Source organism: Mustela putorius, unplaced genomic scaffold (assembly GCF_011764305.1).
Source record: "Mustela putorius furo isolate JIRA1106 unplaced genomic scaffold, ASM1176430v1.1 tig00000596_pilon_pilon_pilon, whole genome shotgun sequence".
In the NCBI taxonomy this organism is placed as follows: domain Eukaryota; kingdom Metazoa; phylum Chordata; class Mammalia; order Carnivora; family Mustelidae; genus Mustela; species Mustela putorius.
The window spans coordinates 11,357,501-11,373,878 of record NW_025421428.1 but is presented as its reverse complement, the minus strand read 5'-3'; the positions used below and the strand labels follow the sequence as shown (position 1 = coordinate 11,373,878).

The 16,378-nt window shown below is 60.5% G+C and overlaps 1 protein-coding gene across 3 annotated transcripts in view; it reads right to left on the bottom strand.

The window, feature by feature from the left end:
* HMCN2 (hemicentin 2) overlaps positions 1 to 16,378 on the bottom strand; it is a 146,214-nt gene that overhangs the window by 31,843 nt on the left and 97,993 nt on the right. For all 3 annotated transcript variants that reach the window (XR_006607453.1, XM_045082600.1, XM_045082601.1), the window contains exons 53-71: positions 15,394 to 15,544; positions 14,554 to 14,775; positions 12,938 to 13,051; positions 12,348 to 12,535; positions 11,730 to 11,826; positions 10,787 to 10,948; positions 10,520 to 10,633; positions 9,451 to 9,653; positions 8,703 to 8,784; positions 6,971 to 7,102; positions 4,344 to 4,487; positions 4,097 to 4,256; positions 3,885 to 4,009; positions 3,292 to 3,475; positions 2,670 to 2,767; positions 1,901 to 2,167; positions 1,169 to 1,350; positions 677 to 758; positions 447 to 583 (exon numbers count right to left, since the gene is read on the bottom strand). Coding sequence is in view for 2 of the 3 variants with exons in the window: in XM_045082600.1 (XP_044938535.1) it covers positions 447 to 583; positions 677 to 758; positions 1,169 to 1,350; positions 1,901 to 2,167; positions 2,670 to 2,767; positions 3,292 to 3,475; positions 3,885 to 4,009; positions 4,097 to 4,256; positions 4,344 to 4,487; positions 6,971 to 7,102; positions 8,703 to 8,784; positions 9,451 to 9,653; positions 10,520 to 10,633; positions 10,787 to 10,948; positions 11,730 to 11,826; positions 12,348 to 12,535; positions 12,938 to 13,051; positions 14,554 to 14,775; positions 15,394 to 15,544 (2,844 nt within the window). In the remaining variant the exon portion in view is untranslated. The remainder of the gene's footprint in view (positions 1 to 446; positions 584 to 676; positions 759 to 1,168; positions 1,351 to 1,900; positions 2,168 to 2,669; positions 2,768 to 3,291; positions 3,476 to 3,884; positions 4,010 to 4,096; positions 4,257 to 4,343; positions 4,488 to 6,970; positions 7,103 to 8,702; positions 8,785 to 9,450; positions 9,654 to 10,519; positions 10,634 to 10,786; positions 10,949 to 11,729; positions 11,827 to 12,347; positions 12,536 to 12,937; positions 13,052 to 14,553; positions 14,776 to 15,393; positions 15,545 to 16,378) is intronic.

The window sequence follows — 16,378 nt, the reverse complement described above, 5'->3', positions numbered from 1 at the left end:
ACCAGGCACGGAGGACCAAGGAACCAGTGGGGCAGGCCCGTGGCTTAACTGACACCCCTCTGGGGGAAACAGGCTCCTGTGGGAGGGAATGAGTTCCTACCCCTGGGCTCTGCCCGTCCGGGACATTGCAGGGAGGCCTCAGGCCTGGATTAGGAGCTAGAGCTTCTAGAAGCCCTACAATCCTTGGTCCCGATTTAGGGGATGGGGGAAAGCACAGATAACCTCGGTAACTAGCCCCGGGTCACCCAGCCACTGTGTGGAGCTTGGAGGTCTAATGGGAAGCACACAGAGAGGCATCAGAAGCCGGGGTTAAGTCCCAGCCTTGCCTCAGTGTCCTCATCCAGAAGATGGGGGGCCACTCCTCAGCACTGAGGATCCAGGCTACAGGGTCCAGGGCCTGAGCAGCACAGAAGGTGGCGTCCCCGGGTCCCCAGCCCGGCACCCACCTGCAGCAGGATGCCATCCCGGTGCCATTCGATCTCGGGGGCCGGCTCCGCCTCTACTGAGCATTCCAGAACGAGCTGCCCTGGAGCCAGGCCGACCACGGAGCGGGGGCCTCGGGGCCCAATAATGTGGGGGGGACCTAGGCAGGCAGCAGAGAGGCTGTGAGAGACAGACCTGTCCCGGCAGCCCCATCTTACCTTCTTCTGCCTCGGCCCTGGCACCCCCTCCTTACCTTGAACCCTGACCCGGAAGCTCTTCTCAACTTCGCCAGCAGGGCTCTGGGCCAGGCAAGTGTACAGCCCAGCATCGCCCACCTGGGGACGGGGCAGTGTGAGCCTCTGCCTCCGGCCCCAGCCTGCCCAACCCCCGATCTGGTTTGGTTCCTCCACAACTGAGGACCAAGGATTCAGACTCAGGCTGGTTGAGTTGGCCACCCGGCCTTCCCCGATCATTCTCCTCTCTGGGATGCTTCTTTATGGCTAGGGCAAAGCCTGCCTCCTCCAGGAAGTACCCCTTGACTCCACCAGCTCTCCTCTTATTTCTGCATCAGCCTTGGCTTTGACCTGGCTGGGAACTCTTGAGGGCAGGGCCCAGGTGGGTCGTCTCCACATGCTCACCCCGCACAAAGGAAGAGCTCAGCCTAAAGGCCAAGTGCTACAGGGTCCTTCTCCTCCCCTGCCTCCCTTTCCCCCGGCCTCATCCCACAGAGAGGGGCCAGCAGCACCTGCACGCCCTCCACCCGGAGCTCCCTGTTGCTGTCCTCAGGCCTGCTCAGGGCCTGCCCGTCTTTATGCCAGGTGATGTTGGGCAGGGGGGTACCCCGGGCATCACAGCGGAGCTCCAAGGGGGAGCCGGGGGTCAGCGACAGCTCTGCAGGCTGGCCTGAGTCCTCGATGTGGGGGGGATCTGCAAGATACCCGGCTGGGGTTAGCCATGGCAGCTACATGCAGGGCACTGGGAGCTGGGGTCCATCTCCCACCCCCCACCATCTAGAGGCTGACCACAGATGGGGCCAAGGGCGCTAGAAACCAGGAGCCCCTTTGCATGGGCCAATTATTTGTGCTTTAAAACCAGCAAGCACACCGTATGGCAGGGGGTGGGGCGGGGGGAGACAGCTGACATAGCTCTTTCCAATCTGGCACAAAATTTACAAAACTTCATGTTGAGACTTAGGGCTCTGCCTCTGGATTTCAGGGGTTCTTTGAGGGACAAAGAACGGCTTGAGGGACAAAGCTGAAGGGCGTGGCCCCAGGAGAATGAAGGGCCATGCAGCCCTTCTACCGCAAGGTCAGCATCCTGTATGAGACTACCTTGCCCCCAAAGCCAGCACCCAGGCGTCAGCCCCTGGGGAGATCCACCAGGGGCTCACCCCCCGCAACCTTCTCCATTGGTCCCCACCCGAGGCCCACCCTGCACCCAGGCCCAGAGAAGCTGGCCTTGTGGGCAGAGGACTCACCCATCACTGTCAGCTGGAAATGCCGCTTGGCTTCCCCCGCCTCACTCACGGCCACGCAGGAGTAGGTCCCCGAGTCACCAGCTCCCACTGTCTCCAGCTGCAGGCTGGGCCCCTGTCCCAGGCTCTGGGGCAACAAGGGCTCCCCATCCTTCATCCATGACACGAGGGGGAGGGGGCTTCCCTGGGCTTCGCAGGGAAGGACCACCGAAGAGCCACGGACCACCATCACGTCATTCTGGAAGTCCACCGGCTCCAGGACAGGGGGCACTGAACAGGGCAAGAGAGGGGCAGAGTCTCTTCATTTCATGGCAGGTCACGCTTGGACCTTCACACAGGCTGTCCCCACACAGGTCAGAATGCCCTTCTCCTGGACAATTCCTTCTCCTCTCCTGTCTTCAGCGTAGACCTCACCTCCTCCTCAGGAAGCCCTCCCTGAACTCCCCAGGCCAACTAAAGGACCCTCCTCTGTGTTCCCACCACTCCCTGTCCTTCCCCTGGTGTCACTAGTTGCCTGGAATCGTGATCACCTCTTTACAGAGCTGTTTCCTGCACTGCCCTCCTGGGGACAAGGGGTCACCTCTGCTCACTGCTACATCCCGGTGCCTGGTAAGGCCCTGGCACACCACAGTGTCTTAATGGCTGCTCACGAGATGCATGAACGAGCAGCCAAACGAATCAAAGACTGAGTCTCTGTGTTCGTGCCCTAAGAGGCCAAAGGATGCAGTTATTCTCCAACACCCCCCACCCCAACGAGCGTCCCGGTCCGTACCGTGCACCTGCAGGGTGAAGTTCCTGTTGGTCACGCCGGCTGGGTTTGCAGCCACACAGGTGAAGACACCAGAATCCGCCAGCTGCACCTGGGAAATCCTGAACCCCCCAAGAAGGGTGGAGGGGAAAAAGGGGGGGGACTCCATCGAAACAGTTCCTCTCTCTTCCTGTCCCCCCCGACCCCCACTCTCCTCCCCTGATCAAGCGGGAAGGGACTTTGCTTTGCCCTCCGCTCTATCCAGGCACCTGGAACTGCACCTGCAAAAGCCGGTGCTCCAAAAGGCTGAAGAATGGGTGAAGGCTTGCTCAGAAACCTTCTTGCAGGAAGCCTTCCCTGATTTCCCGCACCCCAGGGCAGGCTGAGTTGGATACAAGCAGGTGTCCTCACCTGGATCTGTGCCTCCCTCCCTGGGCTGTAAGAGCCTGAGGGCAGAGGTCCCTTTCATCTCTGGAGTTCTATTTGGGGCTAGGGGGAAGGGGGACCCTCACTCTCCCCATCATAAACCTCTGTGTGTCTATATTATTTTTCTCTGAAAACCACTCCAAGGGGTTCTGAAACCCAAGCTACCTGAGGAGTGGGTGTGGGATCCGCCGGCCCAGGGGCCAAGGAGCCTGTTCCCTACCTGAGGGTGCGGCCAGAGCTGTGGAGGTGAGTGCGCTGGGACAGCGGGAGGGGCAGGCCGTCCTTCAGCCAGCTCACGCGGATGGGCGCGGAGCCCCGGACGGGGCAGGCCATGGTCACCAGCTCCCCGGGCCTGCTCAGCAGGGTCCCCGAGCTCTCGGCCCACTGCTCGATGGTGGGAGGGACTGGGGGTGAGCAGAGAGAAAAAGGGGGCGCAGAGGGGTTTAGGCAGAGGGTCTAGGTGGGGGAGATGGGCTCCTCTTGGGCCAAAGCCAGGAAGCACCAACCACCTTATATGGGGTTCTCAGACCCCAGGCTTCCGTCCGCATCTCCCCTACTCCCCAACTCTCCCGTCACAGCCCGCGGCTGGAGTGCTTGGGTCTCTGGTCTAAGAATGGGATGCAGAGGCCCAGAGAGGTCAGAGGGTGGCCTGGATCACAGCGCCGGCATGGCTGGGAGCGGGCAGGTCTCTTCATCCAGGCCCTGGCATCACCCTCCAGATGCCCCAGTGGCGGTCCCCCCCTTCCCCGTGGCCAGGTCCCACAGATCCTGGATGGCAGAGCCCCCGCCTCTCCTCGCGCCTCAGCTGCTCACCCAGCACGCTCACTGTGTGCAGCCTGGCGTCCTCCCCGGCGGCGTTGTGGGCCACGCAGGTGTAGGCGCCCGAGTCCTCCGCCTTCAGGCCCTTCAGCACCAGGCCGCTGCCGTCCACGTAGAAGCTGCGGGGGGACGGAGCGCCGAGGGCCAGCACGTGAGGGTCTGCAGGTGCTGCCTGGGGCCCCGGGTGGGCCCGGGTCAGGCCTTACCGGAGGTGGGGGCCTACGCCCTGGTCCAGTGGGCCACCGTCCTTCAGCCAGGTCACGTCGGGCGGCGGATGCCCGTCCACCTCGCAGTCCAGCCGCACCTCCTGACCCTCCAGGACACTGTGCTCCTGGCTGGCACCCGAGCTCCGGATCTGGGGGGCCTCTGTGGCAGGCACTGTGGTGAGGCCTGGGGCCTGGTGTGGGCTGGGACAGGGGCAGGACACATAGGGGGCGCAGGGCGCAGACCTACCGAGCACGGCCACCACAAAGTCCTTCCGGGCCTCGGCCTGGGCGTTCTCGGCCACACACGTGTAGGTCCCAGCTTGGGCAGGCTGCACGCGACTCAGCTGGAGGCGGCCCCCGCGGGAGACCACGCCGTGCGCCACGCTGCTCTCTGGGGGGTGCAGAGACGTGCCAGGCCCTCACCGGCTCCAACCCGTCCCCTCCCCCAGGTGCCACCACTGGGCCCAGACACAACAGTCTCATGACTCGCCTGAGCAGGTTCCCCTCCCCCACACTCACAAGACCCTTGGAACCTTTGCATCACCCGCTGGCCTCTTGGGCTCACAGGGAGACTGAGGCCCAGACAGGGGCAGGGTCTCTTGCCAACTCTATCACGACCTTCCTTAGCTGGGTCTCTGATTGTTCTGTGCCTTGGAGCCCTTCTCTAGTTCCTTCCACTGGGGACATTTCTTGCCAAGATGTCGCTCTCACTTTAGTGTCCAGGAATCGCTCCTCTTCCTGCGGACACTTGGGCCCTCCCCACCCCCACCCCACCACCACCTCCCAAGGCTTCCAATCAGGGTGAACCAGCCACCCACTGACTGCTTCCTGGTCCCCATGCAGGTCCTGCTAGGGGCACCCCAGGGCCTCTGCTCAGGCTGCACCCCCGCCCCAGGCTGGCATGGCCCCCATTCTCTCCAGCTACACCTCTGCCTGAGCCCAGGCCGGGCCACCCCCCAACCCCAGGGCCTCACTGGCACAGCCCATCTCTCAACACGAAGGCTTCTGAACAGCTACTGAGTGTCTAGCTGTGAGTTTGGGGTTCGAAGCCAAGTAAAGCTCAGCTCCTGTCCTCAAGGGGCTCCATGTGCATCAGAGACAGCGAGACACGCATGATCCTGCGTGATCAGCCCCAAGAAGCCCCCGACAGAGCCTGGAGGGGTCAGGCACGTCTTTGGAGGAAGCAGATCCCAGCTGGACTAGGCGGGTGTGAAAGGCCAGTGGAGGGGCTCAGGGGGGTCGGGGTAGGTATTTCGGGGAGGAAAGCGCATGTGTCAAGAAAGGAGGTGGAGAACGCGGCCCAGAGTGGCTCCACCACCAATCCGAAGAGAAAGGACTATGTACGCCCCACGCACTCCCGTCCCCAAACCTTCCCGGCACACTATTCACTGCCCTGGGGGTGGGGGCATCCCTGTCCACCAGCAGATGACAGGACTAACCAAGGACGATACAGGCACACAGTAGAAGAGTCAGCCATAAAAAAGAATGAAAAACATTTAATATATTTTTAAGATTTTGCTTATTTATTTGACAGACAGAGATCACAAGGAGGCAGAGAGGCAGGCAGAGAGAGAGAGAGAGAGAGAGAGAGGAGGAAGCAGGCTCCCCGCTGAGCAGAGAGCCCGATGTGGGGCTCGATCCCAGGATCCCAAGATCATGACCTGAGCCAAAGGCAGAGGCTTTAACCCACTGAGCCACCCAGGCGCCCCAAAAAACATTTAATTTAAGAGAAGGAATGTGGAATGGACACACGCTATGACAGGGATGGACCCCAGAAACAGCAGGCTAAGTGGAAAAGTGAGACCCAAAAGGCCACTTATTGCATAATTCCTGTGACATGAAATATCCAGAACAGGCAAATCTAGAGAGACAGAAAACGGGTTAGGGCCTGCCTGGCGCAGGGGTTAGTGGGAGGTTTGGGCAGAAACAGGGGTTGTAAAGTAATGGGTAAGGGGTTGCCTTTTGGGTGGGTTGTGGGGAAGGTCTGCAAATATAGTCAAAATGATGGAATTACAAGCTTTAAGTGGGTAAATTGTATGGTATATACATCTTGATAAAGCTGTTGTTGAGACAAGGAGAGGGGGTCAGGGGAGGGACAGACAGACAGAGAGAAAGACAGACAGACAGATAAGGGCTTGTGGGAGTAGCTGAGAGATCTGGGTCCGTGAGGTCCAGTGTGGGGCAGGGGGAGGTGGCTGGCTGGGCCCCACGGGGCCTCCCAGGCTGTGGTTCTGAGGACTATGGCCCGAAGGCTTTCAGTGGACAAGGAACCCCCTCAGAGCTGCACTTCGAGACCCCTTCCTCACTGTGTGGAGACGGCACTGGAGGCTTGGAGTGGGCCCAGCACCAGTGTGGGGGCTGCTGCCCTCACGAGGCAGGGGGACCGCGGTGGCCGGAATGGGAAAGGCTAGGGGCAGAGAGCTGGCTGGCACCAGAGGTATTTCCCCAGCTGACAAGAGGAGGTTCTGCTGGGACCCCGGGGTGGGAAGAAGGCCAGACAGGGATGAAGGCCTGGACGGGGGTGACCAGCAGCTGGGCTGGACAGAGCTGCATTCCGGGAGGAGAACAGCTTTGGAGGCCAACGCCAAGCCTGGGGTCAGGCCGGCTGGGCCCCCAGCACCTACCCTGCATCCGTCCACCTCGTGGAAGCTGACCGGGGCCATAAACACAGGGAGCCTTTGGGCCCCCGCGGGAATGGCTGTCAGCATTGGGATTTCAAGAGCCAGCAGGGTTGAAGACAAACGGGGTGTGACAGGCGGGACATTGCCGCCTTCGATTTTGCTGAGAACTGTGACCACCAGCACCTCTTCCCCTTTCGCGGTCACGGCAGCACAGAAAGGAATATTCGGCGCCGAAAAGACGCGATGGACTCACCGACAGGCATTCTGTCCTTCAGCCAGCTCACAGCAGGTGCGGGGACCCCGGTCACGTCACAGCTCAGGACCAGGGGGCTCCCGGCCACCTGGCTCACTTTCTCTGTCTTGGGGTTCTCAAACACTGGGGGCACTGCGGGAGACACACCCGATTGCCACAGTCCTGACTCTGCAGCTCCCTTCCTTCCACTTGGGCACATTAGGGACACCCCACCGGCTCTTCCTTCTGGTTGGTAGTTGACACTTTATACTTTGCCACTGTACACTTTGTACAGGTTGTTTTAGTCACCGGTGTAAATAGAATCTGTGCCTATTTCAAAACATTTACAAAGCAGGGTCCAGAGGGGTCCACTCAGCCCAAGGATGGCGAGCGCATGGCTAATGTGCCGGTAGCTCTCACTCAGCCTCTGCCGGGGCAGACATCACTAATCGATCTAAACACTCCCTCCTGCTCGGCTAGGGGAGGCCACGCAGCCCAGGCAACCACAACGAGCGGAACAAACGTGGCTGTGCTCAGGATGCACCTTCTGTGTTCTCAGCAACCAGACCCTCCCCCTTCCCACTGCTCATCAGTGTAGCCATCAGAAGGCTTTAAACAGCACACCTAGCGTTGGTAATTTTCAACAATGGCCTGCATTTTGGCTCCCAGTTGGACCCATTCACTGCTCACTTGGTGGGGAGGCCATTGGCTTTGCCTTCGGGGGCAGAGAGCCGGTGTCCCCTGCCCACCGCCCTGTCCTTCCCAACTTGCCCAGCAGCTTAGATGAGTGCAGGGTCGCTTGGGTAAAACTGTTTCTCATTGTCCCTGGAAGCCTGCGGTGGCCAGCTCCTTACGTCCCCACGGATGGGATGCAACCCGAGGAGACAGATACAAGTCCCACATCCCTCGCTTGAAACAAAAAAGCTCACTCTCTCGTCCTGTTCCTTTCTGCTTCCCATGAGCTAGGAGGGAATGCAGGTGGCCAAGGGCAACACCCTGAGGACGGGTGCAGATCAACCGGACAGAATGATCCTGAGTCCCCAAATCACCACTCAGTCATTTACTTACCACTCCGTAGGCCCTGAGCTATCCGCCAGCTTGGACAATCACCCCTGGCCTTTTGCACGAGAGAGGTAACATTCTCTCTCATTTAATCCACTGTGTTTTGAGATCTCTTTGTTACACAGCGGACTCTATACTCTAACCGAACAGCTGACCCCAAGCAAATGCGGCTGAGCCTTCACCCCTTGCTTCCCTACGTGAGCTTCCCCTCACCCCCGCCCCCCCGGAGCCATGTCCAATCCCGTGCCGTCTGTGCTCCATCCTTGGGCTGATGGAACGGGCCTCCACTGGGGCTCCAAATGGTGGTGACATGGCCCCAGGACTCCCAACAATCTGATTCCTGGGGGATCTCCTCCCAGGGCTGGCATGTGAGGCTCGTGCCCAGCACTTTATAGATAAGTTCACGGCAGCCCATCGACTGAACGCTTCCCATATAGTAAGAGGCAGTGCTGCCTTCGCTCCTTCGACTAAAGACAACCCTGAGGCTAGAAGCAGGCGAGGCGGTGTGCTGAGCCCCGGAGCAGGTCACGGGCCGAGTGCTGTTCTGATCCTGGTCTTTTCAGTGCTGAATCCTGTGCCCTATACACTCAGGGCTGTTGCCTCTTTCTAGCAACTGCCCTTCCCACCCTGGGAAGCCCCGTGTGCTGCTAGGGGTCCCATGGCAATGCGCTCAGGCTGGTCCCCAGCTTACCCTGGACAGTGAGAACAAATGTCCGCATGGCCTCCCCAGCCGGATTGCTGACTTTACAGCTATAGAGCCCTTTATCCAGCACCTAGGGCAAAGAGAGCACGTGGTGATGGTGTACCCGGAGCTGGGATTGGGGTACCCAGGGCTCCCCCAAAACATCCAGGCCACAGAACCTTCTGGACAAGGGACTTCCCAGATAGGCTGGTTCTGCCTGGGAAGCCATAGGAGATAGGACCCCCTGGCCTTCCCCCAAGAACTTCGAGAAGCAGGAGGGCTGTTGGGAGGTGAGGGCACAGGTTCCAGACCCCCACCCTCCCCTGGGCCTGCACGCCAGCCGAGCCTGGAGGAAAGTCCCTCACTGTGGGGATGGCGCTGGGCCAGGAGAGAGGAAGCCAGTGCCGTTTCCCAGAAGAGCAGCCGATTGTGAGTCTCATCCACACCAGGGAGGGTGGGCAGAGCCAACTCCCAGAATCGCAGCCAGAGGGGCCGGGGAAAGGCTTCTAGATCCCAGGCAAGCAAAGGCAGGTGATAGGGAATGGACCTGCTCAAGATTAGCTCAGAACCAGACTGGAGTCCTGCTCTCTTCTCATGGTTCCTGCCCCGGAGACCACTCGACTCGGGGTGAGATCCTGCGGGCCTCGGAGGCAGCAGTCCCCACACAGGGCCACACGGCTCCCCAGTCCCACCTCTCCGGCTCACCAGGACCGGGACCCACAGCCACGCACAGCCGCCCATGCCACGCGCTGCTCACCTGGGCATCCCGGATCTCCAGCCTCTGCCCCCCCAGCAGAGCCTGGGTGCGCTGTGCCAGGACCAGGGGCTGCCCGTCCTTGAGCCAGGTCACGGTCGGCTCGGGAAGTGAGTCGGTCTCACAGCTGAGGATGGCTTTGTCCCCGGCCCGGACTGCGATCGCATCCTGGGGGCCGCTGGGAGGCCGCCTGAAGGTGGGGGGAACTGGGACAGCAGGTGAGTGGAGTAAGGCACGCCGTAGAGAACGGCTGGCGGAGGCTCACGGTGTCACATGGTCATGGTGGAGCGCCCCCACCCCCCCAGCCCAGGGATGGCATAGACCCAGGGAGTTGGAGGCAGAGTCTAGTCTGGGTCAGTGCGCCAAGGACCTGCTGGGTGACCTCGGAAAAGCCTCCTCCTACGTTCTCTGGGCCTCAGCCCCCTAGATGGGGAGATGCTCTGATGGCCCTCCCGAGCACTTCCCAACACAGGGCAGGCCCCGGCTGGACTTGAGCCCTCCCTAGGTGTCCCCACAGCCCACGTCCCTCCAGCAGACCAGTGCAGAGGTCCTCCACCCCTGGCTCTGAGCGCACGGGGCCTGGCACACACACAGTAGGGAACGCGAATACATCAATCAGACCCAGGGCTAAAAGGAACCTTCCAGTGAGTCCTGCCTCGTGACAGCTTGGGCCAGCTTTTCCCCAAGAGGACTCTGAAGACCAGGAGCCTGGAAACTGGCTCCAGGCTGAGAACCTCTGATCAATCAGGCTTGGGAAGGGCCTCGGCTAGGCTGGCTCCCATGGCTGTCCCGCTGTCCCCTCCTCGACTTCACAGGTGGGAAGCCTGAGGCTCCAAGAGGGAGAGTGACTGGCCCAAGGTCACGGAGCCAATACGTGCCCAACTGAGTCTGAAACACAGTGAGTCCAACTCTCCAGACCAGGTCTTCCCAGCATGCTGAGCAGAGAACACGGGCATCCCAGCTTCTCCAGGGCCCGCTGCCCCTCTCCTGGCCATGCTGCCTTAGGGGGTGAAGCTGAGGGCTCCCTGAAGGAGTGGGGGACAGTGGAGTTTGGGGGACAGACAGGACGTACCCAGCACGCTGAGCTGCACCAGCTTCTGGTCCTGGCCGGCAGCATTGAGGGCCTCACATGTGTAGGTCCCAGAGTCCGATGGCTGTACCCGGGCCAGCTGCAGCATGTGGGTGCCTGGTGGGGGAACCGGCCTCTTACACCAGCGAGCAGGCCCCAGGCCCACAGCCCTCCAGCCTTTCCAGATTCCCCCTCCGGTCCCAGGTTGGAGGAAGTAACTCTGACCTCCCACCTGGCTTCAGGCCGGGCTCCGAGCCTCAGTTTACCTACCAGGAAGGAGGAAGACGTCTTTTCCCAGGGAGAGGGGCTGGCTGTCCCGGGACCACGTGACCTCAGGGCTCGGGTGAGCATGGACGTCGCAGGATAGGGAGATGCTGCTGTTGATGATGGCAGTGACCTGCTCCGAGTTCGGACCTGTGATGCGTGGGGGGGCTGTCCCCACAACCGCCAGGAGAAAGAAATGTCCATGAGAATGCATTCCCACAGTGGGCCGAGAGCCACAGCGTGGAACTTGGCTTCGAGAAGCTCCTGGTGCCCTGCCTTGGTTCATCTTTGAACAAGGCCATGGACCAGCCCCCGTGTGTCATAACTGCCTCACAGATGAGAACACGGGGCTCAGAGATCAGAGAGGGAGAGTCACCATCCCAAAGCCACACAGCGGATCAGTAGCAAAGCTGAAATATCAATTCAGGCTCATGTCCTAGACCCGGAGTGCTCCACGCGGTCATCCCCGTCCCTGAGGCCACAGCTGCCCCACATCTGGAGGCAGAGCTCGAGGCCAACGAGATGGAAACCCCCTACCGGGTGGCCTCTGTGAGCTGTACATTTGGGCTGGCCTCCTGCTTGGCCGAGAGGTCGGTCTGGGGAGCGTGTCAGCCCCACGCCAGCGATAGAATAAGTCTCAGTAACAGTGCTGTAAGGCCTCAGAGGAGTCGTTCCCTGGCGGCCTCCGACGTTGCTTAAAATTATCTGGAGTGAGCCTGCAAGAATCAGGGTCCCTTCCCTGTCCCAGGAGATGGCTGGTGCCAGCCAGGGTCACGCATGGGGCACATGGGCCCAGAGCCCAGGACGCTGGAAACAAGGAGGCGGTGCCTCTCCAGGCGGGAAGAGGGGCCAGGTCTGCCCACAGGGTTAACTGGGGAACGGGCCACGGCCAGCCCAGAGCCCCCCCTGAGCTGGAAACCCCCAGGGGCCACTGCTCAGCCCAGCTCACCTTGGACCCTGAGGGTGAAGAGCTTCTCCGAGGAGCCCGCCGGGTTCTCGGCCACACACATGTAGCTGGCGGCATCAGCCACCTCCGCCGTGGACACCTGCAGAGGCAGGGAGAAGGTGCCTGGGACACCCCACAGGCCTGCTGGCTCTGGGGTTCCCCCAGGAAGTACCATGAGGGCTCCCGCCCCCAGAAGGCCGGCCACCTCTGTCCTCATGGAGCAGTGCTCGGGGGTTCCGCGGATAGGCACACATTGCCTGCCACATCCCCCAAGGGCTCTCTGTGACCTTCTGGGCACAGTGTGAGGTTGACATGGATGATTCCCTGTAGCAAACTACGTGGTGACAACAGTGTCCCCCCGGCCCCAAACAGTCACTCGGTGCTGTACTGGGCTCTAGGAGGAGGTGCATATGTGTCCTTTCTGGGTGCTAAGTGCAGCCCCGTGTCGCCAGCAAGCTGAATTTCGATTACTCGGGGGGCTGGGTTCAATCCCGGCTGCTCCAACGTGCTTCCAGGCAAAGAGCCTCGTTTGGCAGATAACGGCAGCTCCTTGGTTCCTGGACAAGCAGGACCGAGTCACAGCAGTTGCTGCCTTTAGCCCAAGCTGGAGGACGCCCTGACCTGTAAGACTTGCCCGTCCTCTAGGACCTGCAGCCGTGGGCTCGGGGAGAAAGGCAGCCCGTTCTGGAGCCATGAGATGCTGGGCATGGGGTTGCCCAGGGCCGGGCAGTGCAGGCTGACGGTGCTGCTGGCGTTGACGGTCATCTCTTCCACCAGCTCCTCCGTGTCACCCAGGATCACAGGTGGGGCTGCGGGGGGCCGGGGAGAGCAGGGTGAGGAGCAGGCAGCCTGCCTGGGAAAGGCCCCTGAGGTGAGGGTGAGCAAGGAGGGCAGAGCAGCACATGGTGCCAGGCTCCGGCTTAGGGCGGCTGGTGCCCTCCTCCCCGCCGCCTCTCGCCCTACTCCCTCCACCTCCGGGCCCAGATGCAGCGAAGAAATCTGGGGCACTGGGAGGGCCGGGATTTGCTCAAGGTGATACGGCTAGAAAGCGGCCCACTTGGAATCTGAACCCAGTCCAAGCTCGCACGGCCTCCGTGATCCACCTCCCAGTACGGCGGGACTGAACGTGCCCTTTGCCTTGACCCCGTCAGCAGGGAGGCCCCCGTGGGGCCCGCCAACCGAAGCCCTCCGGCCCCAAGCTGGCCACTCACTCAGCACAAGCAGCTCGTAGTGCAGCCAGTCCTCGCCTGCCTCGTTGGAGGCCTTGCACGAGTACCTGCCGGCGTCCTCCGCACGCGCCAGGGGAATCTGCAGGACCCGGCCTCCTGCGGGGACACGGGACGGACACCTGAACGAGGGGACGGAGGCAGCGGACCCCGAAGACATCACTGCCCCACCTCCTCTGTGAAACGGAGAGAATCAGCCTGCCCTGCTTGCTGTGGGCCAGGCCCTGGGCTGAACATTTTCCTGGCCTCTGCCACTGGTGCTACTCCTCCTCCCATATTACAGATGGAAGAACTGAGGCTTCCCAAGAGTGCCCAGCAGCGCTGAGCTCGGCTCCCGTGAAGACAGAGGGAGGGGGCAGAGAGCCGGGCAAATGTCCAGGGGTGGGCTTTTGGGAAGCAATGAGGCAGCTCCTGGGCTGTGGTGATCGGGGTTAGCAGATGTCACCTGGGCCCCTCTGCGATCAAGAGAGAGCTAGGGCCAGACCCTGGCATCTCTGTGGGGCTAGCGGGGGTCTCCAGTGGACCCGGGTTAGGGTCATCCTGTGTTCTGGATTCTGGGTTGGGGGATCGCTGGCCCCGGCTGCCATGTACTTGTGACCAGGGTTGGGACTGGGAGCTCATGACCTCCAGAGCCGGGGACAGTAGTGGGATTGGAGAAACAACAGCTGCATTTGGGGGGGTCCCTTGACATGTGATATTAATCTACGGTAAGGTTCAAAATTAAGGTTCCCTTGTGACCACTATGTGCCCATGATTAAGGGTCAGCGGCCGGGTCAGAGGTCAGCGGTGGGGTTGGAGGGTAATGCTAGGAGGACGGGGGCGGGTCAGCGGATGACTGGGATTAACCTCTGGTCGGGAGCTGAGGTAGGAATCAGCATGTGACCGAGCTCACTGTGTACCCAGAATCTGGATCGGTGCTCGGGTCCAAGGGCAGTGGCCAGGGTGAGAGGTCAGTCAGGGGTTTCTGACAAACAGCTTTCAGTAAGCATTGCCTCTTCGCCATCTCCAAGAGGCTGCCATCTTTTGCAAGCACCAAAGTACAAACCTTGGAATGACCCTGTTTGTCCAGAGGCCCATGCAAACACCCCGCCTCCACCCCCAGCCGGCCCCACCATGGCTCCAGGCCTGGCAGGATCTGGCGCAGATCCTAAGCTAAAAGGTCACGGAGTCCCGGCCCATGAGAGGACACGGGGCTCTACGCCTGGAATCCCCCCCCCCCCACAGTGTGGTCCTCATGAGATCTTACTAAAGGGACGGGCTCCCCCTGCCGAGAAAGACACCGGCTTTGGCTGGTTATCCCGGGACATTACAGAGCTGGAGGCGGGCACGGCCCAGGTGAGAACCTTGGGCCTAAAAACCAGAGGCAAAGGGGGACCCCGTTCTTGCCTGGAAATAGGCAAAGAGCAACTAGCCCGGGTTTGCAAAAGGCAGCCGAGGCCCAGAGTGGTCGCATGGCCTGCCCGTGGTCACACAGCCACACAGCCAGCAGGACACGGGAGAGCTCCAAGACTCGTAAGGACAGTAAAGGAGCCCAGCTCCGAGGCGGGTGAACCCTGATCTCTGCCCGCCAATGCCCGACCTCCCTGTGCACCCTAAACTACCTTGCAGAACAGACACCCCATCTGTGGCCGAGAGGGGCTGGTCCTCCCTGTACCAGGTGAGCTCCGGCGGGGGGATGGCGTTGGTGTCACAGTACAGGTAGGCGGGGTTGTTCTCCACAACTTCCCGGCGTTCTGTCACCCCGCCCCGGGCCTCCTCTTCTGCCCTGGACAGGATCTCGAAGGCTGCACTGGCATCGTCCAGTTTCTGGAACATGGGGGGCACTGGGGCAGGGGGCAAAGCTGTTAGAACACACAGCCAAGGGATGGGGACTCGTCTCTGCTCAAGGAGAGCCTGGGCTGGCCTCTGTCGGGTGTGGAAATCTCATGGTTAGAGCAGATCTCTTAGGTCAAGGCGGTTTTTAAAATCACTCATTCTTTCCGCCAGTGTTTACTGAGCAACGACTATGCTCGGCACCAGGGTAAGGTTTCTGCCCTCTATGGCTTATGTCCAGCAGCCTCAAAAGACACCCCATGATGTGCTGACCCCTCGCCGAGGAGGAAGCCAGATCCTAAGTTTCAGCCAGAGTTGATGGGAGCACAGAGGCACAGAACCATCGGCTGTGAGAAGTGCTGGGGGCCCCCGAGGCCACCTGATCTGATGACCCACATTTTACCCAAGTAAAACCAAGACCAGGGGGAAGGCGATGATGGCCTCAGGTCACAAAGTCAGCTAATAGGAGAGCCTGGCCGGGGGTCTGGAGTAAAGCACACCAGGCAGCGATGAGAAAGGGAAGGAGCCGCCAGGAACAGAGTCCTCTTGCCAGATTCTTCCAGACGCACAGACGCCTCCCTCCCCCAGCTGGGCCGCCCCCACCCCCGTTCCCACCGGCCCCCACACACCCTGGATGAGCACATTGAAGTCCTGGTCATCCTCGCCAGCCACGTTGCTGGCTACACACAGGTATCGGCCTGAATCCGAGACCTGTGTGGGCTGGATCTGGAGCAGCCGGCCTTCGCCCAGGACGCGGAGCCGCGGGTTGGGAGTCACGGGCTGGGGGTGGGAGGGGGGAATGATCAGAAATGAGGGCCAGGGGCGCCTGGGTGGCTCAGTGGGTTAAAGCCTCTGCCTTCGGCTCGGGTCATGATCTCAGGGTCCTGGGATCGAGTCCCGCATTGGGCTCCCTGCTCAGTGGGGAGCCTGCTTCCCCCTCTCTCTGCCTACTTGTGATCTCTGTCTGTCAAATAAATAAATAAAATCTTTAAAAAAAAAAAAAAAGAAATGAGGGGCCAAAAGGACCCCGAGGAGCCTCCGTATATATGTGTGTGTATTTTTAAGATTCATTTATGTGATAGAGAGCACAAGTGTGGAGGGATGGAGACAGAGACGTGGACTCAAGCGGATCGCAGAGCCTGATGCAGGGCTTGAGTTCAGGACCCTGAGATCAAGACTGGAGCCCGGGCGCCTGGGTGGCTCAGTGGGTTAGGCCGCTGCCTTCGGCTCGGGTCATGATCTCAGGGTTCTGGGATCGAGTCCCGCATCGGGCTCTCTGCTCTGCAGGGAGCCTGCTTCCTCCTCTCTCTCTCTCTGCCTGCCTCTCTGCCTCCTTGTGATCCCTCTCTGTCAAATAAATAAATAAAATCTTTAAAAAAAAAAAAAAGACCAGAGCCAAAACCAAGAGTCAGACACTCAACCAGCTGCACTACCAAGGTGCCCTGAGCCTACCTCTATTTTGATAAAAATTTTAAAATACAACACAGAGTGATGGTAGCGCTCTGACGGTGTTAGAACACCAAACCTGTGGAGCTCAAAAACCGGGAGTTAAATGGGTAAATGCAGGGTTTAATGTTGATGAGGCCCGTTCCCTACAAACAGTTGGATTTCTTG